Genomic DNA, 26,677 nt, shown 5'->3' with positions numbered 1-26,677 from the left:
TGGACGAAAACCATTTAAGAACAAAACCGCCGCCTAGAACATTCATAAAAGCCAACAGGTTCCAACTTTCACGGTGACTGTTCTGTAGCTAAAGGGAAACAGTGTGCATACATTTTTGTTGGCAAAAGATAAATGATATTATTCTCAATTTGCAATCCCGTTAAATTGTAGAGGCTGCATATACTTACAAACAGGAAAACAAATGAAAAAAAACATAGGCTGTGCACGGCGCAAAAATCAGATAAATTTAAGCCAGCAATGTCATGAACTTTTACCTCTTATTCAGATTTCTTTCTTTTTAGAAGAAACTCCTTTTCTTTTCTTTTCGTTTTTTGGAAAAGGAACCTCTTATTCAGATGCATGGTACTTGTCAACGGTACCATCAGTTGAGCTAGATGCAAATTATAAGAGAAGGAGTCGAGGACAACCATCATGGGCCTAACCGATTTCATTACATGCCAATGGCCCATAAGAATAAAGCCTTTGTAGCAGTAGTCAAGTCCAATGGGCCGTCCACAACACCCTCTGATTGGGCTGGAGGCAAAGAAGAGAAAGAATTGAATGCTTCCTGCAGTTGATTTTTTTTCCTATGAAGAATTTACTTTGTTCTACTCCCTCTCACAAGTTTAGTTCAAAACTGAGACGTTTATTTTGGATCGAGGGTAGTACAATACATTCAAATAAAAGTACAATATATACTATTAAAAAAAGAGTACAATATATACGTGCATGCGTAGAAAAGTAAATATAGTGCTAGTTTTGTTTTTAATATTCCCACGGTAGATAATCCAGCTCTAGGATCGGATCAGCAAATGGTTAATACAAATTCATTTCCTTTGATTTCGTGGGAATTCCATGAAAATCTAAACATCCACTCACGTCTCATTCTTTTCGCTCGCACGTGTGAGACCGAGGCAACAATGCCTTGAGCGGGGTCAGGCCGGCAAAATCCGAGACTGCCAAAGTATAAATGGGGCCTCCTACCTCAATTGAAAAATGTTTCGTACTTAAAAGAGATGACTGATTACTTGATTAGGCTCAGATGTTGAAACACTACATAGGAAAGATGAATAAAACAGAACTAATACCTAAGACAATCCATTGAAAATTGAACTTGTTTTGACGATTAGACGGACAATTAAGTGGATTCCGCCATTGCGGCACTCACTGACACCTGTTTCCTGGTCGAATTGTTGCTCCTGGACTCCAAGCGAGACGAGATGTGAGATCGGGAAGAAATCAGAAAATGGCGACCGATCTGGCGTCGACGATTGGGAATCTGGGATGATGGGATCCGGCGAGCAATGGCAATCCCCGATTGCGTCCAGCAGTCCCGTGCGACGGTGCGATCGAAGACCAGAAGACGAGGCGCTCTGGAAGACGAGAAGACGGAACTCCCAAATTTCCGGCGCTGGAAGAGTCACGCTGACACGAGGGAAGATCGAAGACGGGGAGCGGCGGAGGAGTCATGCGAGCACTCGGCGCCTCGGCCTCGGGCTGGCTAATGCATATTGCCTAATGGGCTGCGGGCCCGGCACTGAATAGTTGGGATATTTGGGTCTCCTCCAGATTTGGGGCCCTGTTCCACCGAACAAGCCGCACTCCCCGTCGGACCTGGCGCAGGTTCAAGGCTTGGGTGACTTCGCTTCAAAATACAATACTTACTCCGTCTAATAAAATATGTTTTAACTTTAACTAAATTTTAATGCATCTATATACTAAATCATGTCTAAACACATTTAAATTTTAAAAAACTTTGAAACATCTTTTGTTAGACCGAGAAAGTATATTTTTTCAAAAAAAAAAGTACAATATACTTTAAAAGCTCCTTCTATAGGTTTAGGACTGTATTCATTAATTCAGACTAACTCGATGCTTTAAAGTACAATGTGTTTCACTCAACTAATACGGGAGGGAGCGGGTAGTAGCCGCCGGCTGCTCGCCTGCTCGAACCACCTCCGCTGTTGCAAAATTTTCTACTAGTAACATAAGGTTTAACTAATGAAAACCTTCTTATTTTTTCCTTCTTGGGTTCGTCCCTACCTACTCCGTATTCCGCAGGAGCACACGTCCAACGTACGTGGGCGCTGGCATCACCCGTGCCGCGTGGAATCTCCGACCTCTCTGCTCCATCTTGGCATCGGCACGATCGAGGAACCACTCCCGTCTCCATCGTCGATCTAGCACAATGATTTGACCATTATTATCGTCAACCAGCCAGCTTGTGGTCGATTTAACAAACCTATGCTTCGTGCGCACAAACAACACTTGTTAATTTGTTCCATATTTCGGCTCTGTTCCAAGTGCTAATTTTGCGTCCGGATGCATCGTGGTAGCAGAGTTTGGGCCGGCGTCGCTGTCATGCAAAAATGGATCGGAAAAGGATGGCTGGGTCGGGTGTTCTGTTCATGGATTAGAAGTTTACCAGAAGGCTGTCTGGTTCACAGCAACTTTATAGTTCCCTACTCTGTTCCACTGATCTCACGTTTGGTGCCCTTTGCAATCTTCTCTGTCACGCCTGCTCCAACCCATTGCACACAAGGGCTCTTGGCATCAACTCCATAACATCAAGTCATCACGACACGGAGTTTGATCGATTAATCCATGTAGCTAGGAAATATGCACCTTCAACCTGATGTCCTTTTCTTCGGGACACCGAAGCGAGATCGGTCCGGCCTCATCGTGATGTCATCCACGAAGATATGAAAGCTACCGATTTGGTCGTACAGTGACACATTCGTGGATAAACTGGCAAGCTGAAAGAGTCATCGTTGCCTGTTTCCTTATTGCTGTAGTTTTATCCTCATGGGACTGGTTATTCGAAATGTTTTTCCCTTATAATTTCGCTATTTTAGTTTTTGAGATTGAATTAATTGGTACTCCGTACATGTTATTAATTATATTTACGGTTGAATCCACAGTTTAGCCCTCTAAGAAAGTTTGGGACACATTTTATCCCATTTAAATAAAATCATTATTTTTCTTATTTTAAAACCTTTTGACACAATTTTACCTTTTTTTTATGATTTTTGCCATCATGACACATGCAGTCCTACGTGGATTTCAAAGATCATCGAAATTTAGAAAACCCCAAAATCTTTTTTGGTATTATCTTGACCAAAATTCATTGAATTAAACAAATTTTGGCTGAAACTAAAATTCGGGATTAAAATTTTGTTTAAGTGTAGTTCGAAATTACAAGGTAACAGAATTTCAGTACCCGCCAAAATCACCGAAAATTTGAAAATTTTGTTCAAATTACATTGAAATTTTGAACCTTAATTCCGGCTAGGCAGGGTCGCCTGCGCCCTAGCTGCCTAACCCACACCATCTAATGGACAACCGCACTGAGTAGCACCACGTCAGACACGTGGGACCACTTAGTCGGAAGTTTAAATTCTGAAATTTTAGTTTGGTTAAATTTCGTCAAAATTTATGAAGAAATAAGTCCATTTTACCCCCCTCAACTAATCAAGAAGTCCAAAAAACACCCTAATCTATGAAACCGGGTATTTAACACCCCGAACTATCAAAACCAGGCACCCAACCCCCCTGTGCCTGTTTCCTGCTGGTCTGGGCGGTTTTGACCATGTTGACCGCCATGCTGGCATGCCAGGCTGGCAAGTGGCTGTCCCGAGCCTATCTGCCCAGACTTCTCTCTCCCGTCTCTGTCTTCTCTCTCTCTCTCTTCTGTTCTTTAGCTCCCGTGACCAGAGTTAGCCGTTATTCGATTCAGTTTTCCTTCTCTTTTCCTCCGCCGGTTTCCCTTCTGATTTTTAGCCTTAATCATCTTCTCAAATCTGTTTGCAATTCTAGTTGCAGTCTAGGTCATCTTCCATTGCTCTGTAAGAATAGAAGCAAATGCAGCAAGCTAAGCATCGAGCAGAGGAGCAGAAGGAGAGGGAAAAAGAAGAAAAAAGCAGATGAACTCACTGAGCAGCAGCCGCCGGCGTCGGGGAGGAAGAAGAGGGGCGGGCACAGGTTCCAGTAGTCAATTAGCAGCCGCCCCAATGCCCAGTGTCTGCCTCCGCAAGGCCTGCGTCGTCCAGCCCCCGCCGACGCCAGAGCTAGGGTTCCCGATTTGGAATTTGAGAAGAGAGATAGAGGTCTAGGTGCGAGGTTAGGAGGACTCGGGACAGACACTTGTTGCCAGCGTGGCGGTCAACATGGTCAAAACCGCCCAGACCAGCAGGAAACAGGCACAGGGGGGTTGGGTGCCCCGTTTTGATAGTTCGGGAGGGTTAAATACCCGGTTTCATAGTTTAGGGTGCTTCTTGGACTTATCAATAAGTTGAGGTGGGTAAAATGGACTTATTTCATTTATGAAACTTTAATGATTTTCCATACATATGCGGATATGCCTTGGCATAACGTTGTGAACTCATGATGGCTCCATGCTCCGCGCGGGCTGGAGTCTGCAGAGTCGAAGCCGCCGCTCCCCCGCGCAACCATACAACGCAGAAGCTGCACGTGCTTCTTTATCCTTAAGATTTGTAAGGTCAAACTGTAGAGGGTTGAGACTAGAGACCAAGTCGACTAGGACCTGATAGCTTTATGACGACATGCATGACCCCGGATAGGGTCATAGCGACACAACCCTAGCCGAGATGACGAAGGCAAAGCCGCATAGTTATGTATGCCGACTTCGTAAAGTTAAACTAACACTAAGCCGGCATCCCGGGCGTAGCCGGCATGGCTATCTTGTCTTATGAGTTTGCAAGATAAGGACGAGCATTTTGATCTCGGCGATAGCCGAGATCCCTCAACGGTCTTATCCTGACCACGCGGTGCAAAGTAAAGCAGCGCCATCATCATCTCAGAAAAGCAGCCAGCGCCTGCGTACCGGTGTCAGGTGACCACGCTAGAGAAGCACCGAAAGAGACTCTATGACGGAAGCCGGCAGGGGATAGTTGTACCCGTTGCAGACTGGCAGGGAAAAATAAAGTTGTCTTGTCCCCTACGGTACTGCCTGGAGGGAACCAAGCCGCGTGCCTGGCGGATCCCATCAATTTCTTTTTTCATTGCATCCACTTAATTTCAATCAAGTCAAAATAAAAAAAATCGAAGACAATTCTTGACCAAAGAATCTATGGAGGGAGAAAAAATTAATATTAAGAATAGACTAAATGAGGTTAGACTCGGCCCACATGTCAGTGTGACATGGGCGGCCTATAAATAGAACCTTACCCCTCTGTAGGGAAGGGGGGCACTTAGGAGGAGAGCACTTAGGCATCTAGGGTTTTTCCCTTCTTCGTCTTCCTCAAGAATACAGCTCAAGGAGCGCCATTGTAGAGCTTGCCTATCTTGGCTAATACAACAAAGCAGGAGTAGGAGTGTTACCTCGACAAGAGGGCTCCGAACCTGAGTAAATCTGTGTGTGCTTCTGTGTTTTGTGCGTGTTTCCCTTCACGTCCTCCCTCATTCGGATCCTCCTGCGTCCATCGGCCCCAAGTTAAGCCATCCTATAGCGTCTGCCGTGACACCACCACGACAGTTGGCACCCACCGTGGGGCTAGCAGCGGCGCTGGCTGAAGTTTTCATCCGAACGGAAAGCTTCCTCGTCACCGGAGAGCGCGTGGTCTCCGGTTTGGTCCAGAGATTCGGCTCTCTGGGCTTCATCGACAACAACGCGGGCTGCTTCAACGGCACACCGCTTCCCTGCGCAGGCCGCTTCATCAATTTCGGCATGCACAAGGTTTATGTTGCTACTGACAGCCCTTGCAGGTACCCAAAGCAGGTGGTGATGGCTGAAGATCCCCCCGCCATCTGCATGGCTCGCAGCCGGCACTTCGACTGCCCCGCTGACCGTGTGGAGGTTATGGTGACGGCTCATGACACGGATGCGGGAAGGGACGCTGCAGGAAGCGACGCGGTCCCAACCAAGTTCGGCAGAACGACGAAGCTCCCTTTGGACAAGCCGGAGAACATCGCCGCTCAAGCCGGCACATCGGCTCTGCCGCTGAAGCCAACTCAGATCCAGGCCTCCATCGAGCGGCTGACCACGCCGGTGGTGTCGAATGCTAGCCCGGCCCAGCTGCAGGCGGAGTTGGAGTTGGATAGACAGAAGCTGCTGAAGGCAGCCGTTGACGTTGCCAACGCTCGACAAAAGCTCGACATCTCGCTCCGTGAGTATAACAAAGCTCATGGTCTCAGTTCTACCCTAGCAGAGTTGGGGAGGTGCGTAACCGTGGCAAGAACTTGAATGCTGAGATGACGAGAGATGGTCAGGGGTGTGCCAGCTGTGTCGGCAAGTTTTGCCTCGGCACTAAAGCCGAAATAAAATACCCCTGTCAAAACCCTCAAGGCTGCTGAGACTGCGGCTAGGGAGTTGCCGAATATAATGGGAGAGGCACTTCGGCAACAGCAGCTGCGCGTGAAAGAACTGCTCCAAACAGCCCACGAATAGAATGAGGCATACTTGAGAAAGCACGGCAAACCCGGTGCATCTCAGGTCATTCACTCGGCTGCAGATGCTAGTGGCCGGGTTGACAAGCAAGCGTCCTCACCTGGTGGCAAACGGGACAAAAGCGTTCACTCTAGCAGAGATAAGCAGTTGGAACGCTGTGACCCGGCCCTGGCCGAGAAACAAATAGTCAGAAGAGTTGATGACAGCCAAAGTGGTCTGGGTCCCGGCGTCAACCGCCGAGATCAGCAGGAGCGTTACTCATATGATCATGGGCACCGACCTCGGGTTCCGGCACCCAATACTGCCGTGGGACAGCAGGCTGTCGGGCGCAACCCCCTGTATCGAGGTGAAGATCGCCGTGATGACCGTTACAATGACGGATACTCGGCCATGGCTGACGAGGGTTATATCAGGCGAGAGCGCGACAATCTCGGTCCGCTCGGAGGCCGAATTGGGAACATGCATGTATCGCCCCTGGATGCAAGACATCGGCTTGACAGAATTTATCTGTCTGAGCTTCTGGAGGAACAAGGCCCTTCGGGACCACGTTGCTTCGCGCATCGGATCATGAGGGAGAGACCAGCCCCGGGTTTCCAGCTGCCCAAGGGTACAAGAACGTATGACGGCAGTACTAAGCCGGAAGATTGGCTGGAAGACTATGTCACAACAGTAAGCATGGCAGACGGCAATCGCAGATGGGCAGTACGTTGTGTACCCCAGATGCTCGTGGGACCGGCAAGGATATGGTTGAACAATTTGCCGGAAAGCAGCATCAATTGCTGGATAGACTTTGAGGAAGCATTTGTCAGCAATTTCACTAGCACTTACAAGAGGCCGAATCGTCCTCAACAGTTGTCCATGTGCAAGCAAAGAGACAACGAAACTGACCGGGATTACCTGACAAGATGGAACAATCTCCGTAATTTCTGTGAAGGGATAGTGGAATCGCAAGTCATAGCGTGGTTTGCCTAGGGATGTCGGCACGGCAACATGCTGTGGCAGAAGCTGCAAAGAGAGATGCCGACCAATCTATCTGAAATGATCAGGATCGCCGACATGTACGTGCTTGGCGATCCGACTCAGCCATCGCTGATGCCGACAGAACCAAAAAGGGAGCAGCCGACATACAATCTTGCTGGTGCATTCCGAAGGAATGATCATCAAGATCATCGCAACAAGAGAAGGGATGACAGGCCGGATTACTTGTATGGGCCAGCCCATATCGCTACAGTTCAGGACCAGCCTGACGCCGGCTCTAGTTGTCATCAGAAAACAGGAAATCAGCAGTGGGTCAAAAAGGGAGAACAAAAGAAGCCCTGGCAAGATAAGCCGAAGTATACTTTCGAGGTAATGTTGGATCAGCCTTGTCATTTTCACACGACTAACCCCAACAAGCCGGCGAACCACACAACGCGGCAATACAGCTGGATGCAACGGGCCGAGAATGGCGAGGCAAGCCGGTTACCCCCACCTCCACCCTTCACAGGCGCGAACGCACAAATCCCAGGACCCCCTCAGGCCAATAATGCAGTCAACCAGGTGGAGTGACAAGAAATCCCAAGGTATGCCGGGAGAAACGAGTACAAGGAGCATCACCAGAGCTACATGATTTCCATCACTGAGCCCGCTGACAAGCAAAGTCAGCGCAGGCGAGAGATGGAAGTCAATGCTGTTATGCCGGCAGTTCCAAAGTTCATGTATTGGTCGGACCAGGAGATGAACTAAACCGGGCAGACCATCCCAAGGTTATGCCCAACCCTGGTGGATATGCCCTGGTGGTCGACCCGACGCTCATTGGGCCCAACATTAACGTCAAGTTCACTCGGGTTCTTATTGATAATGGGAGCAGCATCAATATCCTGTACCGGGACACGATGCTTAAGCTCGGCAATACAGATAACATGCTTGAGCCTAGCCGGACTACCTTTCACGGTATTGTGCCGGGAGTGTCTTGTGCTCCGGTAGGCAAGATCCGAGTGGACGTCTTATTCGGCACCAGAGAGAACTGTCGGACCAAAAATCTAGTGTTCGAGGTGGTGGACCTTAGCAGTCCATACCATGCACTGCTTGGTAGGCCGGCACTCGCCAAGTTCAGGGCTACTACTCACATTGGTTATCTGAAGATGAAGATGCCGGGACCAATTGGTACCATAACTATCACTGGCCACTACAAACGCTAAATGGAATGTGCGGCGGCCGGGTCTGCTTTGGCCGAGTTGCTGGTCATCGCTGGCGAGAAGAAGAAATTACAAGAAGCTGTTGCGATGGCTCAGGCGGCACAAATTGGCCTGCCGGCTATGAACAATCCCCATGGAAGTGTGGCCTATCAGGCAGCCAAGGAGACAAAGAAGATACAGGTTGACAGCGAGTTCCCGGACCGCACCGTCATCATTGGTGCCGGTTTGGGGGAGAAATAGGAAGGCGAGCTCAGCAGCTTCCTCCGTGAGAATCGGAATATCTTCGCATGGTCAACTCAAGACCTGCCAGGTGTGTCGAGGGAGTTAGCTGAGCACTTATTGCATGTCAGACCAGACACAAGACCGGTGAAGCAGCCCCTTTGACGCTTTCCCGACGACAGAAGGAAAGTCATATCGGAAGAGGTATCCCGGCTTCTAGCTACCGGCTTTATCATGGAAGTGTTGCATTCCGACTGGTTCGCAAACCCGGTCATGTTCGAGAAGAAAAAAGACGACCCAACTACTGCCAAGGTGTGGCGCATGTGTATCGACTACACCAGCCTAAACAAGGCATGTCCCAAAGACCCATTTCTGTTACCTCGGATCGATCAAGTGATCGACTCCACTGTCGGGTGTGAGTTGTTGTCTTTTGTGGATGCGTACTCTGGTTTTCATCAGATACCGTTGAACCGTAATGATCAAATAAAGACATCATTTATCACCCCGTTCGGAGCTTATTGCTATCGCACTATGCCGTTTGGTTTGGGAAATGCAGGAGCTACCTATCAAAGGTGCATGCAGAAATGCTTACACGATCAACTCGGCAAAAATGTGCAGGTATATGTCGATGATGTCGTCATAAAAACCAAGAAGAGCGCCATGCTCTTGAATGATATCCGGGAAACATTCGCAAATCTGCGGAGATTCCGAATGAAACTGAACCCGGCCAAGTGCACATTCGGTGTGCCGGCAGGAAAGTTGCTCAGTTTCCTGGTATCAAGCCGAGGTATAGAAACGAACCATGTAAAAATTGCTGCTATAGAAAGAATGAAACTGCCAAAGTGCCTCAAAGATGTGCAGAAATTCACGGGATGCCTAGCGTCGCTGAGTCGTTTCGTTAGTCGGCTAGGTGAAAAGGCTATGCCCTTATACCACCTGATGAAGAAAACCGACAAATTTGTGTGGACGCCACAGGCGGACCTAGCTTTTCAAGAGCTGAAGAAGATGATTGCTACGGCACCAATATTAGCTTAGCCGATGGAGAAGGAGCCTATGTTGTTATACATTGCAGCAACAAATCGAATTATCAGTGCTGTCATCATAGTGGAAAGGGATGAAAACGGCAAATTGGTGCAGAGGCCGGTATATTACTTGAGCGAGGTGTTATCGTCGTCCAAGCAAAATTATCCCCACTACCAAAAGATGGCATATGGCGTATATATGGCGGCAAAGAAGCTAAAGCATTACTTTGAGGCACACCAGATCCGAGTTATATGTGAGGAGCCCGTCTCGGAAATCATGAGTAACAAAGACACGAGCGGCCGAGTCGCAAAATGGGCTGTCGAGTTGGCACCCTATGCGCTGCAGTACGACAGACGGGATGCCGTGAAATCTCAGGCTTTGGCGGATTTCTTGGTGGATTGGGCCAAGATGGAGTATGAATCACCGCCCCCGGAAACGAACTACTGTAAATTACATTTTGACGGCTCTAAGATGAAAAGTGGGCTTGGTGCCGGCATAGTTCTGACCTCGCCAAAGCGCGACAAACTTAAGTACGTATTGCAAATTCACTTCGCAGCATTCAACAATGTTGCCGAGTATGAGGCACTTGTGCACGGATTGAAAATGGCAAAAGAAATTGGAGTCCGCCGGATTCAGTGCTTTGGTGATTCCGACCTGGTCGTCCAGCAAGCTTCTGGTAATTGGGATGCATTGGATGCCAACATGGCGCTATAACGGTTCCATGTCCAAAAGATCAGTGGCCATTTCGAAGGGTATGAATTTCACCATATACCTCGAGTGAAAAATGAAGCAGCCGACACATTGTCGAAACTCGGCTCGACACGACAGGCTATTCTAGCCGGGGTGGCATCAGAGCATTTACGCAAACCGTCCATCAAACCCTCGCCAGAATCAGAGTTGATATTTATCCCGGCGAGATGAGAAGCCGACGTCACTCCCATGGACATTGACAGTGGCAACGGTTCCGGTAACTCGGGACTGAGCACCTTAACTCGGCAGAAACAATGGCAGTTGAGTCAATGGAGATAGACAAGCCGGATGAGCCAATCTTCACCACTCGTCCTGTGCCGGTTTGGGCGCGACCGATAATGTCTTACCTCAAAGATAAGAATCTCCCGAAGGAGGAAGTGTCGGCAAGGCAAATCCAGAGAAGAGCGAAGGCGTACACCATCATCAATGGCGAGCTCTACAAAAGGAGCGCCACTAACATCCTACAACAGTGCGTCGAGCCGGAAGAAGGGCAAGAAATACTTCGGGATATTCATCAAGGAGAGTGTGGCCATCACGCGTCTTCGAGAACGCTAGTGGGCAAAGCTTTCTGACATGGTTTCTATTGGCCGAGTGCACTGCAGGAAGCGGAAGACATAGTCAGGAAGTGCAACGGTTGCCAGAGATATGCCAGCAAGATTCATATGCCGGCGTCTGAACTCAAAACTATTCCAATTACATGGCCGTTTGCTATTTGGTGTTTGGATATGGTGGGACCGTTCAATCGGGCACGAGGAGGCATGACGCATATACTAGTCTTGGTCGACAAGTTCACCAAATGGATTGAAGTCAAGCCGATAAAGAAATGTGACGGCAAAACCGCGGTGTCATTTCTGAAGGATATCATCTTGAGATATGGGTACCCGCACGGTATCATCATGGATAATGGAACAAACTTCGCAGAGAGACCTTTCACACGATTCTGTGCTAAAAAGAAAATCCGGCTGGATGTCGCTTCCGTAGCACACCCTCAATCCAATGGGCAAGTGGAAAGAGCAAACGACATGGTTTTAGCCGGCATAAAACCTCGGCTAATCGAACCATTGGAGCGTACTCCGGGATGCTGGCGGGATGAGCTCCCGGCTGTGCTGTGGAGTCTCAGGACGACTCCCAATCGCTCTACAGGCTACACGCCATTCTTCCTTGTATATGGGGCGGAAGCCGTCCTACCAGTCAACATTGAACATGACTCTCCACGAGTAACTATGTATACGGAGGCTGAGGTAAAAGAGGCCCGAGAAAATGATGTCGACCTGCTCGAAGAAGCACGGGAATTAGCTCTATTTCGGTCGGCCATCTATCAACAGCACCTAAGGCGTTGTCAGAGCCAAAAGGTCAGCCCACGCGTGTTCCGGGTAGGAGATCTTGTCCTCTGACTTGTGCAGCGCACAGCCGGCATGCACAAACTATCACCTCCGTGGGAAGGACCCTTCATTGTGAGAAAAGCACTCCACAATGATTCCTACTATCTTAAAGATGCACAAGATCCCAAGGCGAACAGGATGGACCGGTCTGGCGAGGAGACCAAGAGGCCATGGAACGTAGCCTTGCTCTGTCCGTTCTATACTTCAGAGCTGAGTATTTGCATCGTTTTCTCCTTACGATTGAATGTTTTAAGACAATGAAATTATCCGCCGGATTCTCATATCGTTTAAGTGTTGTATTACAATTACCTTTTGCATGTCGGCATAGCTTAGTTGCGTGCTCTTATATCGGTTTAGTAGTGTCTCGGTTTTGAACATCCCCTCTATGACTTCGCTGTTGTCCGCAACCCGGCTTCATGGCAAGCTAGAGACGGGTATAAAATAACCGAACACATGAAAAGCAATGGTGGAAACAGGCAATGAAGCGATCCGAGAAGCACGTTCTTTTAACTCGGCATTCTTTCTTAACTCGGTTATTGCCAAACGAGTTCATCGAGTTACTTTCTTCAAAAAGGTGGTTTTATCACTTTGCGATTCATACGTCGAACGCCAACAAGGTAGACAAAAGAACCGAAGTCATAAAATTTCACTAAGAGAAAAAATGAACTCGGGGACTCGGTCGGGAATTCGATAAACAAAAGACTTAATTAAATTAAAAACTTGGTGCCTTGCAAACAAAGTATGGTATTCGGGTTATATTTGCAACCAGCATTTCGGGGATCTAATAATTTTAAAGTTTTTTTTCCTAAGTAGAGACGGAAGGGTTGTTGGTGCCGGAACTACGAGCATCCGTCGCGGTGGAGGCCGACTCGACGACGATCTCTTCATCCACTACCTCTTCCTCACCTCCGTCGGTCATCTCGGCCTCGGCTTTGGATGTCGGGCCCGCAACAAACGTATGCACGTCGGCATGCTGGATGAAGGAATGGGCCTGCTCCTTGCGCTTGGCGATCAGCTCCGGGTCCGAGAGGTAGGGGGAACCGGCACGCATCGACTGCAGCACGTCGAGGTTGATGCCGTCGTACCAAGACAGTATGAACGACAAGGCCTTATCGGCGCCGACACGCGCGGCCGATTTCCGCCACTCGTTGAGGCGATCCTCCACCTCCAGCACGCGCGTTGCCAATTCGGGGATGCCAGTCGGCGCCTCTTCTCCCGGCCACAGAGCCTGGAAGGCCCGGATGCCGGCATTCAACATGTTCACCCCGAACGATTTTAGAGGCTTTACCCGGCCTGAATGTCGGGGAATAAGTGTTTGAAGTTTCTAAAGCTTCAGGCCGACTATTCTAAACCCAGCCTGAATTTCGGGGAATAAGTGTTTGATGTTTCTAAGTGTTGCAGGGTGTTTGAAATTTTAAGGGTATAAGCTTTAGGCCGACTAATTCTTACTCGCCCTAAACCTCGGGGACTAGGAGTATGGATGCTATACTGGAGTTAGAAGTAAAATTATTTAAGAAATTCTTCATACCTCGGCACATCGGCTGGCCTCAAACAAGGCCACCCTTGCTTGGTACACCCGAGTAGCCACTGACTCGGGAGTCGCTGCAGGTGGAGGTCCCACCAGTGGGCTTTGCCGAGCCGACTGAAGGGTGCTGGAGGTCAGGTCACCTCGTAATTATCGGCGTTGTTCCAGTCCGTTACGAACAGGCCCAGTGACCCCCAGCTGTGGCCGCTCGTCGTTTGGAGGGGAAATCCCTCGTGCTTCCCGGAGGGCCGCGGGCCAGACGAACCCGGAGGCGCCGATCCCGCCGGGGTTGCAGAGCTCTTGGCATTCTGGGCCTTTGCCGTAGCAAGCTGAGTGGCTTGCAGCTACAATTGTGGCCCTTGGGTTTCTTGGGGCCCTCAGGGTTCTTGGGGCCCTGTTGCTGGCTGCTGCGCAGTCTCTGCGGCCTGCGGCTCCGTCGGCGTCTCGGTTGCGGAGGATGCGGATCCGCGGCGGTCTCAGTTTCACCCATGGCCAGGTTTGAAACCTCGACGCGGGAAGAGGGAGCCACCGGGATCTCGGACGCGATACACGCTCGAAATTGCGTGGCCGTTAAAGGCTCCCTGCAGAAATAAAAAACTTAGTCATTTGCATAATTTTAAAGAAGGAAACCGACACTAGAGGTTGAGGTGATAAGGGCCTTACCCGACGATCATGGGCTTGGGCTTAGGACCACGCGCCGCAGTCTTCCGCTTCACGTTCTGCGGAAGATCTTTCTCGACAGGGCGCTTTGTAACTGCGCGTCTCTGCCGAACGGCGCCGAGCAGCAGCCGGTTCCGATGCCTCAGTGGCAGGCTCGCCCGAGTCGGCTATTTCAGGGATAAAGCAGGAATAAGCATTTTGGTTACGAGTGTTATAAGGATTACGAGAAGATGTCGGAGATCCTTACATTCGGTACGGCGAGGACCGGCATGGGCGATCGGCATGAAGTCCTCCGAGTCCGAGTCCTCGGCGTCAACAGACCTGCGAGAGGCCGCGAAACGTTTGTCCGGGGACCTCCCGTCCTCGCTACGCTGAAGAGAAAACCTCTGCATAAAGAATTGAAGTTGAGCCGAGACAAGCCCGTGTCAGATAATTCCGGCATAAACATGTGTCGGATATGAACAGGAGAAAAATGAGAACAAGAATTTACCGCAGGAGCGTGGCAATCCCGGCTAAATGCCGGCATGCCCCATGTCCATTGCTTCGACATGTTTGTCTTGGTGATCGCTTTGACCCGGCGCCGGACTTCAGCATGAGTGAGCTTGAAGGTCGACACTCGGTCCGGGTCGAGTTGTCCGCCGTAAAAACACATCTTGTGTACAAGTCGTTAGCCGTCATCCCGCTATCCTTGAGTATAAGGATGCCGGCGTGGATCTCGTTGACCTTCGGGAGGGTCTCCTTCGGGTCGTAGGTCCAGTTCCTCTTCTCCTCCGGGGGGGCGACTTCGAATCCCGGCAGGTTGATTCTGTCGGTATCGGAGGTGTTTTGGACATGGAAAAAGGTCTTGAGCCATTTTTTACAAGACTCAAGACCCTGAACCCGGGGGAAGGCAGAACCCCGGCGAGGAACGACGGTGGCAGTGCCGCATTGGGTCATCGGCTTCGTGGCGCCGGGATTCTCCTTGTCGGGAAGAACCTGTGGCCGAAACATGAAGTACCGGGACCACAGGTCGATGGAGGGCCAGAGGCCGAGATAGCCCTCGCGGCAAGTGACGAATGCCGAAAGAGTGAGGATGGCATTCGCCGAAAGGTGGTGCGGCTGGAGGCCAAAGAAATCTAAGAAAGCCCTAAAGAAATCGCTAGCTGGAAGGGCAAAACCGCGTTCAAAATGCGCAAGGAAAACAATGAGCTCACCAAGCTTCGGAGTTGGCACGATCTTGTTGCCGGGAACCCGGCACTCGACCTCCTCCGGGATCCGCCGGGAGCGGCGGAGCCACTGGATGTCCGCCGGAGTCACGTCAGAGCCCTCCCAGGCGGCATGCTCAGAGCTGGTCCTCTCTTCCGCCTGAGCAGCAGGGTCGACGGCGGGGTTGCGGGAAGAAGACGCCATTAGAGGTGAATAGATCTGGGGTTTAGTGGTTTTGGTGAAGATGGTGCTTGTGCGAGGCTCAGGCTAGCAAGCTAATGCAGCGGAGGCCCAGATGGATGCGAGCGAACCAACGACAGCGAGCTCGGAGGCGAGAAACCACGGCGGCGGGTGAGCTTAGTGCTAGCAGTGGCGGCGGAGTGCGCAAGGAGCGGGAAGATAGAGGAGAACGAAGGGACCGAGGAGTGTGAAGGGTTTTCTGCCCACGCCCTCCTCCTCTTCTTGTACTCGCGGCACAGTAATGGGGTGTGGGTTTCCCGTGCCCACCACGTTAGTGGCTAACGGGAAAATTGCGCATGATTTGGGACAGTTATTCCCATCAAAGCGCACGCTTGGTTACTGCGCGGCGTGCCGCCGAGAATCCCGCGAGATCCGAGAGGATAAGTGTCTGCGTGGGAACCGAGATTCCTCCCTTCATGGCTCTGTCGGCTTTACTGTCCGACGGGACGGCACGCTGGCCTCAAAAAACGCGATGGCAGTAACTCATGCCTTATCCTCCCGTTGGCTTAAAGAAGTGTAGAATCGAAGTCACAAGTGGCGTCTATATCAGCAGAAGTGAATTTTCAACTGTCGGTCATGGAGAAGAAAGAATCCCAGCTGAGGGCTGGATGAGCGTGCCAACCCGGAATGTCAGAGTGAATTGATCTCGGTTAGGAGAACCTGGAGTTGTCTCAGCATCCTTTTCAGAACCCAAGTAGGCATTGGAGATCTGTGTATGGGAAACTGTCGCGGTCCGATATTCTTCTCTGCCGGATCACAACAGCTTCAGGGACTAGTGTCGGGGGGATGACCCCGGATAGGGTCATAGCGACACAACCCTAGCCGAGATGACGAAGGCAAAGCCGGCATAGTTACGTATGCCGGCTTCGTAAAGTTAAACTAACACTAAGCCGGCATCCCGGGCGTATGCCGTCATGGCTATCTTGTCTTATGAGTTTGCAAGATAAGGACGAGCATTTTGATCTCGCCGATAGCCGAGATCTCTCAACGGTCTTATCCTGACCACTCGGTGCAAAGTAAAGCAGCGCCATCATCATCTTAGAAAAGCAGTCAGCGCCTGCGTACCGGTGTCAGGTGACCACGTTAGAGAAGCACCGAAAGAGAATCTATGACGGAAGCCGGTAGAGGATAGCTCTACCCGTCGCAGACTGACAGGAAAAAGTAAAGTTGTCTTGTCCCCTACGGTACTGCCTGGAGAAAACCAAGCCACGTGCCCGGCGGGGCTCAAGGAAGATGACGGCCCACGTGTCAGTGTGACATATTCGGCCTATAAATAGAACCTTACCCCTCTGTAGGGAAGGGGGGCACTTAGGAGGAGAGCACTTAGGCATCTAGGGTTTTCCCTTCTTCGTCTTCCTCAAGAATACAGCTCAAGGAGCGCCATTGTAGAGCTTGCCTATCTCGGCTAATACAACAAAGAAGGAGTAGGAGTCTTAACTCGACAAGAGGGCTCCGAACCTGGGTAAATCAATGTGTTCTTGTGTGTTTTGTGCGTGTTTCTCTTCACGTCCTCCCTCATCCGGATCCTCCTGCGTTCATCGGCCCTCAAGTTAAGCCATCATATGGCATCTGCCGTGACACCACCATGACATAACTATTTCTTAGACAACCGAGAAATAGACACTTCCTAAAACTAATTTAAAATCATAGATTTGGTAGATTTTTCTATGAACTTGATAAAAGTTTAAGAGATTCGACTTAGAACAAAACTAAGACTTTCTTACATTTAGAAACCGGGGAGTAGATTTGCTACCTAAAATCCATGTGGCAGACAATTACTAAAATGGGAGAACAAAATTGTGGTAAATTCACCAACAATTTGTACAGAAACTCCAAAATAAAAAAAAACACGTTGCATGTGGCATATCAAGACCCTGTGTGTAATCTAGTTCAAGCTTAATTTAAATACCTAAATTTATCAAAAAAAAATGTTATTTCGAACAACTCTTTATTATAAAACCATCGTCGGGATATGTTACGAGTAATTTTTTTTCCTCGCCCAACAAGCCTTTATTTCCGTTTCAACATATTTTTCTTCCACCACCACATTTTATTAGCCAAATTGCTCATTGCTCTCGATGCGACTCAGCAATGGAAGACCAACACCACCTCTTCATCCCAAGCCCTTTGGCCATCTAGCTCTAGCAAAGATTGCAATTGGCGCCCCAAGCTTCTCCCATTGATCTGATATGAGAAATAATAACCTTGCCGTTCGATTTGCCCGCCATCCTCTGAGTCACGGTTCTCCTCCGTCACTCTATGGTGTATTTGGAAGGCTACAAATGGTAAACCGTGTTCTTTCGAAGTAATGTATTCAGATGGTGGACTGGTGGTCCTCTTCCGGTCTCCTCCCTCTCCCTAAAAGAGCCAGATTAAGTTTATTTCCTCTGTTTTCCCTATAAAAAAAGCTAAAATGTGTTTTTTTTAGAAAAAGATTTCAAATGACCATAAAGTGTCTTTAAAAACACAAGAAGGTGCTTGACATCATTTACTACCAGGGATCAGCAGATCCAACGGCCAGAAGTCGTTATCGCGCGCATCCCTTGGCGAGCGGTCACGGACCAGATTTCCCAACTATGTTATCCTTTCGATGATACCCATCCTCGGCTCTCATTCTCCACGTAGTATACGTACGTAGCCATGACACGATGATGACCTCACCATCATCACTCCATTATTGTCTGTCCAGCTCCATCCCGTCCCCACCACGACGGCATTCCGACACTGGCCTCCCCTGCTTATAAACCCCCACCCTCTCCCCAAACCCAAACACACACGCACACATCCAATTCCAATCCCACAAATTCCCAACCAAACCAAACCCACTATCCGCACGGCCACACCATCCACAAAAAACAAACAAAATCGCAGGGAAAACAAATCATCATCAATCCCGAGAAGGCGATAACCCCAAGGGCGAGCGAAGCGAAACAATGGAGTCGAAAGGCTGCTGCAGCTGCAAGGCCAAGACCGAGGCTCCCCGGCCGCCAACGCCGCACGTGGCGATGCTGGTGACCCCCGGGATGGGCCACCTGATCCCGCTGGCGGAGCTCGCCAAGCGCCTCGCGGCGCACCACGGCGTCACGGCGACGCTCGTCACCTTCGCCTCCACGGCCTCCGCCACGCAGCGGGCCTTCCTCGCCTCCCTCCCGCCGGCCATCACCTCCCTCTCCTTGCCCCCCGTCGACCTCTCCGACCTCCCCCAAGACGCCGCCATCGAGACCCTCATGTCCGAGGAGTGCGCCCGCTCCGTCCCCGCCCTCACCGAAATCCTCACGGAACTCAAATCCAGCAAGAGGCTTGTCGCGTTCGTGGCTGACCTCTTCGGGGCCGACTCCTTCGACGCGGCGGTGGCCGCGGGCGTGCCCAAGCGGTGCCTCTTCTTCCCCACAAATCTCCACGGCTTAACCCTCATCCTCAACTTACCAAAGCTCCACGAGTCCATCCCGGGCGAGTTCAAGGACATGGCGGAGCCCCTCCGGCTCCCCGGCTGCGTGCCCATCCCGGGGCCGGACGTCCTCTCCCCGCTCCAGGACAAGTCCAACCCGAGCTACAAGTGGATGGTCCACCACGGCGCGCGCTACCGTGAAGCCCACGCCATCCTCGTCAACTCCTTCGACGCCGTCGAGCCGGACGCCGCCGCCGCCCTCCGCGCCCCGGAACCCGGCCGGCCCACGGTCCACAACATCGGCCCGCTAACACAGACCCGCGAAGGCAGCACCGTAGGCGGCGGGCCGCGTGAGGCCTGCCTGGAGTGGCTGGACCGGCAGCCGGCCAAGTCCGTGGTGTTCGTCTCCTTCGGGTCCGGCGGCGCGCTGCCCGCGGAGCAGATGCGGGAGCTGGCGCTGGGGCTGGAGCTCAGCGGGCAGCGGTTCCTGTGGGTGGTCCGGAGCCCCAGCGACGAGGGCGCCGTCAACGCCAACTACTACGACGCCGAATCCAAGAAGGACCCGCTGGCGTACCTTCCAGAAGGCTTCGTCGAGAGGACCAAGGACACGGGCCTCGTCATCCCCTCGTGGGCTCCGCAGATCAAGGTGCTGGCCCACGAGTCCACGGGCGGGTTCCTGGTCCACTGCGGCTGGAACTCGGTGCTCGAGAGCCTGGTCCACGGCGTGCCCATGGTCGCCTGGCCGCTCTACGCCGAGCAGCGGCAGAACGCCGTCATGATGTCGACGGAGGGCGGCGTCGGGGTCGCCATCCGGGTGCCGGAGACGAAGAGGAAGGAGGAGATCGCCGAGGCGGTGAGGGAGATGATGGTGGGCCAAGGGAAAGGCGCCCTGGTGAGGGCCAAGGTGGCCGAGCTCCAGAAGGCAGCGCTGGAGGGGCTATGCGAGGGCGGCGCCGCCGCCGCCGCGCTGGCGGAGGTCGTGCACACGTGGACCGGCGAGGACAAGTAGGCGGCGGCCATGACACGTGGCGTTGCAATGCGCGGTTTGTTAATTCGTTTCTTTCTTCCTGTGTTTATCATTGTACTTAATCAACTTCTGTAGCTATTCAAGTATTCCCCATCATTGTTAGGTAGGCCGTGCACGTCCCACGCATGAAGAGAAGATATTGTTATTCCAGATTTGTAACTTTAATTTAAAGAAGGAGCATTACAAAAAAGGGAACCATATACGAAATGCATTCATGCGTGCCATGCGACTGGCATCTCCTTCGTGATTAAGCATCGGTAGTGCCGTTTATATATTGTTTGATTTGACTCTCGCACACTAATCAGACAATGAAGTCTGGCCAATCAGGTCTAATCAATGCTTTTGTTGCCTGGAACGGATCTTGAGAGCTGTTCGGGTGATGAGTCGATCAGGTCAGGTGTGTGGTGTGTCCAAATCCACGTGAAACGTTCTGGAATCTGGATGGCAAGTGGGAGTGGAATAATTAACTAGCTGGAGGCAGAGCCCTATCTATGTTATCTTGAGTGATTCTTCCAAATCTTCGTAACAAAATCGAACCTAGGGACGTACGGTTCCTACTGCTACTTGAGGGGATTCGTACTGTATAAAATTAATAATCTTGATATATGCCAATCGTGCCCACTTGGGCATAAACTGCTAACAGCAGAGAAGCTGATATGCCGTCAGTCACGAGGTACACAGGATTTGAATAACCTATCATCTGCAAATGGAAGTCAAACAAACTCGATCCTCAGCTGACAGTCGGAGGCCCCCACATTGACAGAGATATCGATTGCCGCGACATCCGTGCGTCGCTTTCTGGCCATCGGAGGGATGACGCCTCATTAGCTATCTCTAGAAGGTTTCCAGCAAGGAAACGGTCGCGAACACAAAGGCCACGGTGTGCCGGCGGACTCTGCAGGCTTGTGGCTGCAGGTCGATGCGTGTGGATGTAAAACGTTTCTTTTGGCTGCAGAGAACTCTAATACTGGTATTTTGTGCCTAAAAAGGAAAAAGTCTCAAGATTGTCATGTGTTTTCTCTCGCGCGGGAGAAGAGGGGTTGTATAACATCAAAATCCGGGTTTTTGCAGGAGAAAAGAGAGATCAAATCAGTGATTACGTGTTTGTATTCTCCTCAGCTCCATCCGACATGTACACATCTCGAGCTCTCCCTGACTCCCTCCAGAAGGTTTCCGATGCCTATGGGTGTCGCGACGGAAGACGAATAGTGTCGTCACTGGTGCCCGTGACACGCAGTGAAGCGAAACGGCCAGAACAATGGCGAGGAAACGGCCGGCCGGACGCAGGAGAGCACGCTCACAAGCCCACAGTAGGCCTGCGGCATGTGTCGGCTTGCGGCTCCGGGGTACCGAGCACGTGGAGGTGTCTTTTCTGGCCGTGCAGCCTGCTTTGGCAAACGCGAGAGCATGGCGCCTTCGTAAAATGACAACACGACTATATACTCCTTCCCTCTCACATCAGGGCTCATTTGGTTCCTCCAATCCCCACAAGGATCCCGGCCATTTCCCGTGGATGGAAACCCACGTGGGAATGCGTCCCTGGGCCGACCGGCGGCGCGTTTGGTCGCAGCTGGGTTAGGGATTTTTCGGCCCGTACCCCGTCGTTTTCCCGTGGATTTAATCCACGCCTCCGACCATCGGGAAATCTTTCTCGTCTCCTCGCTCGCTTGCGGCGCTCTGCCTCCTCCGCCTCCTCAAATTCCGCGACCTCTCCTCTGCAGACTCTGGTGTGACCCGCTGCCGCCGCACATCCATGGACACGCCTCCGTCACTCCTGTCCCGCGAGCGTCGTGGCTGGCGCCAGCAGCGACGCCGGCTGTCTCGTCAAGATCGTCTTCAGGTGAGGAGTTAGGAATTTTGGGTTAGAACTAATAACCAATCTGAAATTAATTCTTAGAAAATCTCAAAAGCCTATTCATGTGGTGGGATAAGTAAGTGAGAATAGTCCCACCTTACTGGTTTAGGGGGAGTTGGATCAATATATAAGGTATGTTGATTCTCACCTCTTGAGCAAGTAGGTAAGGGAAATCCCCACGCGCGCTCCTCCTCCTCCTCTTGCCGCGCCGCGTCATGCTTATCTTTTTGGCAGTCGGAATCCGTTGGGGACGCGTAACAAATCCCGATAATTGCGGAGTCGGTTTTGGTTTCCTAAACCGAACCGAAGTCCGCCTGCGTGCCTATATAATAAGACGACCGCGGCCTCCGGACGAAACACACCACAACCCTAGCTGTCACGCCCACGATCCAATCTCGTTGTTCGCCGCCAACTGCTAATCCATCCCGTCGACTGCGTGCACAGATCGCCGGGAGAGCAGACCTGCGAAACCACGACCTTCGAGATCCTACCCGGGAGACGGTCGATAAGGTTTTTGGGGAGCGTTCTCACGCAACTGCTCGCTTCTTCACGTCCCTGTTTCGTCGGCATCTTCATCACCAATGGCCGACGACCTCGGAGATCCCGCGGCTCAAGCTGCCGCTCTAGCTCAGCAGCAGCAAGCTGCACAACTCCAAGCACAGCAGCACGCTGCCCAACTCCAAGCCCAGGCAACTGCTGCTGCACAGGCGCTGGCTGCTGCTCAGGAGGTAGTCAAAGCTGCTGCTGCTGCCGGCGTGAACATCGACGCCACCGGACTTGTCACCGACCTCAACAAACAAACACAAGAAAAGAGTACAGCACCGTACGTAATCTGCTCTTTCTTGTTGATTTTGATTAGTAGTTCTATTATTCATGCCGTGAAATTAGATGAGTTTTATTGCTGTGCATTGCTCTTTAATTTGTCTAGTTTGCATGATATAATATGCTACATGTTTTACACATTGTTTTTCTGGATTAAATATTCATCGAAATTACCTAATTATTCAGCAATCCAAAAACCTTATTCGTGTAGGCAATTTTCGATGTCGCAATTTGCTGTCGCATTGAAACCTCATGTGTTTACTGGACTGCACTTTAAGAGATGGCAGTATAAATGTCATATGTGGCTCGTGGCTATGGGCGCATGATGGGCGGTACAACACGGGAAGACTCAAACAATTGCTTCTCAGTAGTTGTATGTTGAGGCTTGTGTTGTAGTCATCGGTGCGATCTGTAGTGTGCTGGGAGATAAGCTCGTTGATCCTGCACTATCAGGATGCCAAAGAGTTGTGGGATGCGCTCAATGCTAAGTTTGGCGTATCTGACGCTGGCAGTGAGTTGTACGTCATGGAGCAGTTCTTTGACTATAATATGGTTACAAACCGATCTGTAGTGGAACAAGCTCATGAGTTACTGACTATGGCTAAGGAACTTGAGCAATTCAAGTGTCCACTACCCGACAAGTTTGTCGCCGGGGGCATCATCGCCAAGCTTCCTCCCTCCTGGAGGAACTTTGCTACTTCACTAAAACATAAGAGACAAGAAATCTCTGTGGAGGACCTGATTGGAACTCTTGATGTTGAGGAGAAGGCGAGAGCAAAAGATGTTGGCCCAAAGGCAACACACAAGAGGATACGTCCACTGCCAACATGGTTCAAAGAAACAACCACAACAACAATAACAACAAGGGAAAGGGAAAAGCATTCAACAATGCTGGTCCAAAGAACACTACAACTTTCAAGAAGAAGAAGAAAGGAGGCAACAAGGACAAGGATCCTTGCTTTGTGTGCGGAGGACTTGGCCATTGGGCGAGTAACTGCAAGGAGCGCAAAGGAGGACAGATTCGGCAAAAGTTTGCTAATTTGATGGCAACAATGAAGATGCAGGCAGGTATGGTAATTTATTTACTGTATTTTCTGTATGTCAGTCCACCGATTGGTGGGTCGATACAGGTGCAACTATTCATGTGTGTGCTGATATTTTCTTGTTTTCTTCATATCAGGCCATCAGCTCCTTAGTGACGATGGGGAACGGCGCCCATGCTTCTGTTCAGGGTGTTGGCACGGTGGATCTGAAGTTTACTTCGGGAAAGATCGTGCAGCTGAGGAACGTGCAGCATGTGCCCTCCATTCAGAAGAATCTTGTTAGTGGATCCCTCCTGTGCAAGGACGGATTTAAGTTAGTGTTTGAGTCCAATAAAGTTATTTTGTCTAAGTATGGACAATTTATTGGTAAAAGTTATGAGTGCGGAGGCTTGTTCCGCTTATCCCTTTCGGATTTTTGTAATAAGGTCATGAACAGCGTCAATTTTATTAATAATGAGTCTAATGTTTGGCATTCACGACTTTGTCACATTAATTTTGGTTGCATGACACGATTAGCAAATCTGAGTTTAATCTCTAAAATCACTATGGCTAAAGGTTCGAAGTGCCAAACTTGTGTGCAAGCGAAGCAGCCTCGCAAGCCTCACAAGGCTGCTGAGGAGAGGAACGTAGCACGATTAGAGCTCATACATTCTGATCTTTGTGAGATTAATGGTGTATTAACCAAAGGTGAAAAACGTAACTTTATGACTTTCATTAATGATGCGACTAGATTTTGTTATGTGTATTTATTAAAATCAAAAGATGAAACGTTACATTATTTTAAGATCTAAGTCAAGAATCCATCGACGCGCCTCCGTCGCTCCTGTCCCGCGAGCGTCGTGGCTGGCGCCAGCAACGACGCCAGCTGTCTCGTCGAGATCGTCTTCAGGTGAGGAGCCTGACTCGCATTCTCGATCCATCGCAGTGGCTGGCTAGAGCTTCACTTCTGGATCCCTATCTTCAGATCTACCCTTTCCCTTGCTCCGTTTTATTTGATCTCTCCGTCTGTGGATTTGATTTGGTTGCAGTCGGTGTCTCGGTGAATTATGGAGTCCATAAGCTCTAGGAGATGAACAAGCGGTGGGGTAGTATCTTCTCTTCCTGCATCCTTGATTCCCTGTGGATTTCAATTTGTAATAGCAAGGCTGTCAACACAAATGATTGACTGCAATCCACTGATCTCTGCTGCTCCCGATGGCAATGAATACCATTTTCTAATCCGTTGTTCTTTTGATCAATGATTTTGATCAATGAATCTCATTTTCTAATCTGACATTTCTGGTGATTTTCGGAATTAGTTTTACTATTGTTTCCAATTATTTGTCTTTCTTCTACCCTCTTCAGATGAATTTCTCTGATTTTGTTCGTCGTGGAACTTCCTACAAGATCCCCTCTGTGGTTTTGCTTCCCTGGTTTGTCTACCCCTAACAACCAAATGAGTCCTTAAGTGCCGAATATTACATTTATCTACATAGTAGACGTTTTTAATATATAGATACGTCCATATTTAAATAAATTTCAGTCACTTAATATGGAACGGAAGAAGTACATATCTATTTATGCCCATCACCATATAGATGAGCCTGTTTGGAAGGGTTTCACTCCATCTAAACTTTACTTCACCTATAAACTCCACTCCACATTAGCTCCTATCCACCTGATAAATGTGTTCGTCACACAAATCACCTCCAGACTACCCTTTTTCTTTTTGAAAATTTATTTTTTGTTTCTTTCCATGATGGATCGATCTGGCACGTGGTATATCACACAAGTGTTTTTCGTTGGACTTGGCCGATTAATGCAGCTCGTGATAGATCGATTGTTTGCATGTACCTTTTTTTTTGTTCACGTTTTGTTGTTTCGTGCATGCGTCAAAGATGTACATCAGCTTGATGAATCAGATTTTTGTGCTCCCTATCGATTCTAGGAAATGAATCCGCATCAAATAACCGATCCGATGACGGTGTCATGGAGAAGCGGCGTCCAGGAGCTTGATGAATCAAACATGTACAACAACTTCATAAATCAGATTTGTTTTGCTCCCGATCTATCCCATGACGGCCTCCTGGAGATGCGGCCGCCGGCATCCCATGGCGGCGTCCTGTAGAAGCGGCCGCGGCTGCGGATCCTAGTGGCCGCGACGGCGGGGAATCGCGGGAAGCGGCAGCAGCTTGCCGGGGACGGAGCGCGGGCTCGTTGGAGGAGTGCGGACTCTACCTAGGGTAGAAGATGTACTGCCATGGTAGGGATTCGGGGGAGATGCACCGCCGCCATGGGGAGAAAGAACACACAAACGGAGGAAGAAGAGAGTCGGGCGTTCTATTCGGGTGGAAGATAACGGTTCGGTATCGCTTAAGTGGAAATGGTGGGTAAATATATCTAACCCCGGGTGAAGTGGACCATGTGAAGCATCCCATTCTTGACTTCAGTGTGAAGCATCCCATTTTTGACTCCAGTAAAATGAACTCCAGACATGTACCACTCCACTTCACCTAACAAATGGAGTTTGAGGTGTTTGGAACAACTTCTGAAACTGTGAAGTGTAGCTGTCCCAAACAGACTCGTACTCACATGAGGTTTACTGAACATCGTTGTCTAAAGCACCATGATTGTCGCTATTTCGGGTTTATAGAAAAATCTCTACAAGTCTAAATTAGTGTTATTGAATCAATCATAGCATATAGATATATGTTTCTATACTCCCTCCGTCCTAAAATAAGTGACGTGGATTTGTATAGATTTATACATTTATACAAATCACGTCACTTATTTTGGGACGGAGGGAGTAGTATATTTAGACGGAGATCTAGAAGTTGATACATTTTCTAGAAACTTGGTTAAACATCAAGAAATTTGTCTTAAACAAAGTTAAGACTTTTTATGTGTAAAAACAAAGGTGATACTTCCTCACAAATCCACGTCAGTTATTTTGAAATTGAGGTAGTACTATTTTTTTCCCCAGTAAATCGCTTCTC

General features: G+C 49.9%; 1 protein-coding gene and 1 long non-coding RNA gene across 2 annotated transcripts; both read left to right on the top strand.

Annotated features, from left to right (window-relative positions):
* The first annotated feature begins 18,321 nt into the window (after positions 1-18,321).
* LOC100844818 (UDP-glycosyltransferase 72B1) lies at positions 18,322-20,233 on the top strand. Its single transcript, XM_003577342.4, has one exon. It carries the CDS (start codon positions 18,501-18,503, stop codon positions 19,962-19,964), a length of 1,464 nt encoding a protein of 487 aa, XP_003577390.2. The 5' UTR covers positions 18,322-18,500; the 3' UTR covers positions 19,965-20,233.
* A 2,371-nt stretch (positions 20,234-22,604) lies between these two features.
* LOC112272522 lies at positions 22,605-24,176 on the top strand. The gene is made up of 3 exons (XR_002966491.1): positions 22,605-22,660; positions 22,871-23,727; positions 23,840-24,176. It is a non-coding gene; the product is annotated as an uncharacterized LOC112272522 (long non-coding RNA).
* The last annotated feature ends 2,501 nt before the right edge of the window (positions 24,177-26,677 follow it).

This window comes from Brachypodium distachyon, chromosome 4 (assembly GCF_000005505.3).
Source record: "Brachypodium distachyon strain Bd21 chromosome 4, Brachypodium_distachyon_v3.0, whole genome shotgun sequence".
In the NCBI taxonomy this organism is placed as follows: Eukaryota; Viridiplantae; Streptophyta; class Magnoliopsida; order Poales; family Poaceae; genus Brachypodium; species Brachypodium distachyon.
The sequence above is the reverse complement of the archived record's forward strand: the minus strand, read 5'-3'. Positions and strand labels throughout refer to the sequence as shown.

Excerpts from the sequence above, each read along its gene's own strand:
- LOC100844818 (XM_003577342.4), top strand. The coding sequence starts at position 18,501 with ATGGAGTCGAAAGGCTGCTGCAGCTGCAAGGCCAAGACCGAGGCTCCC.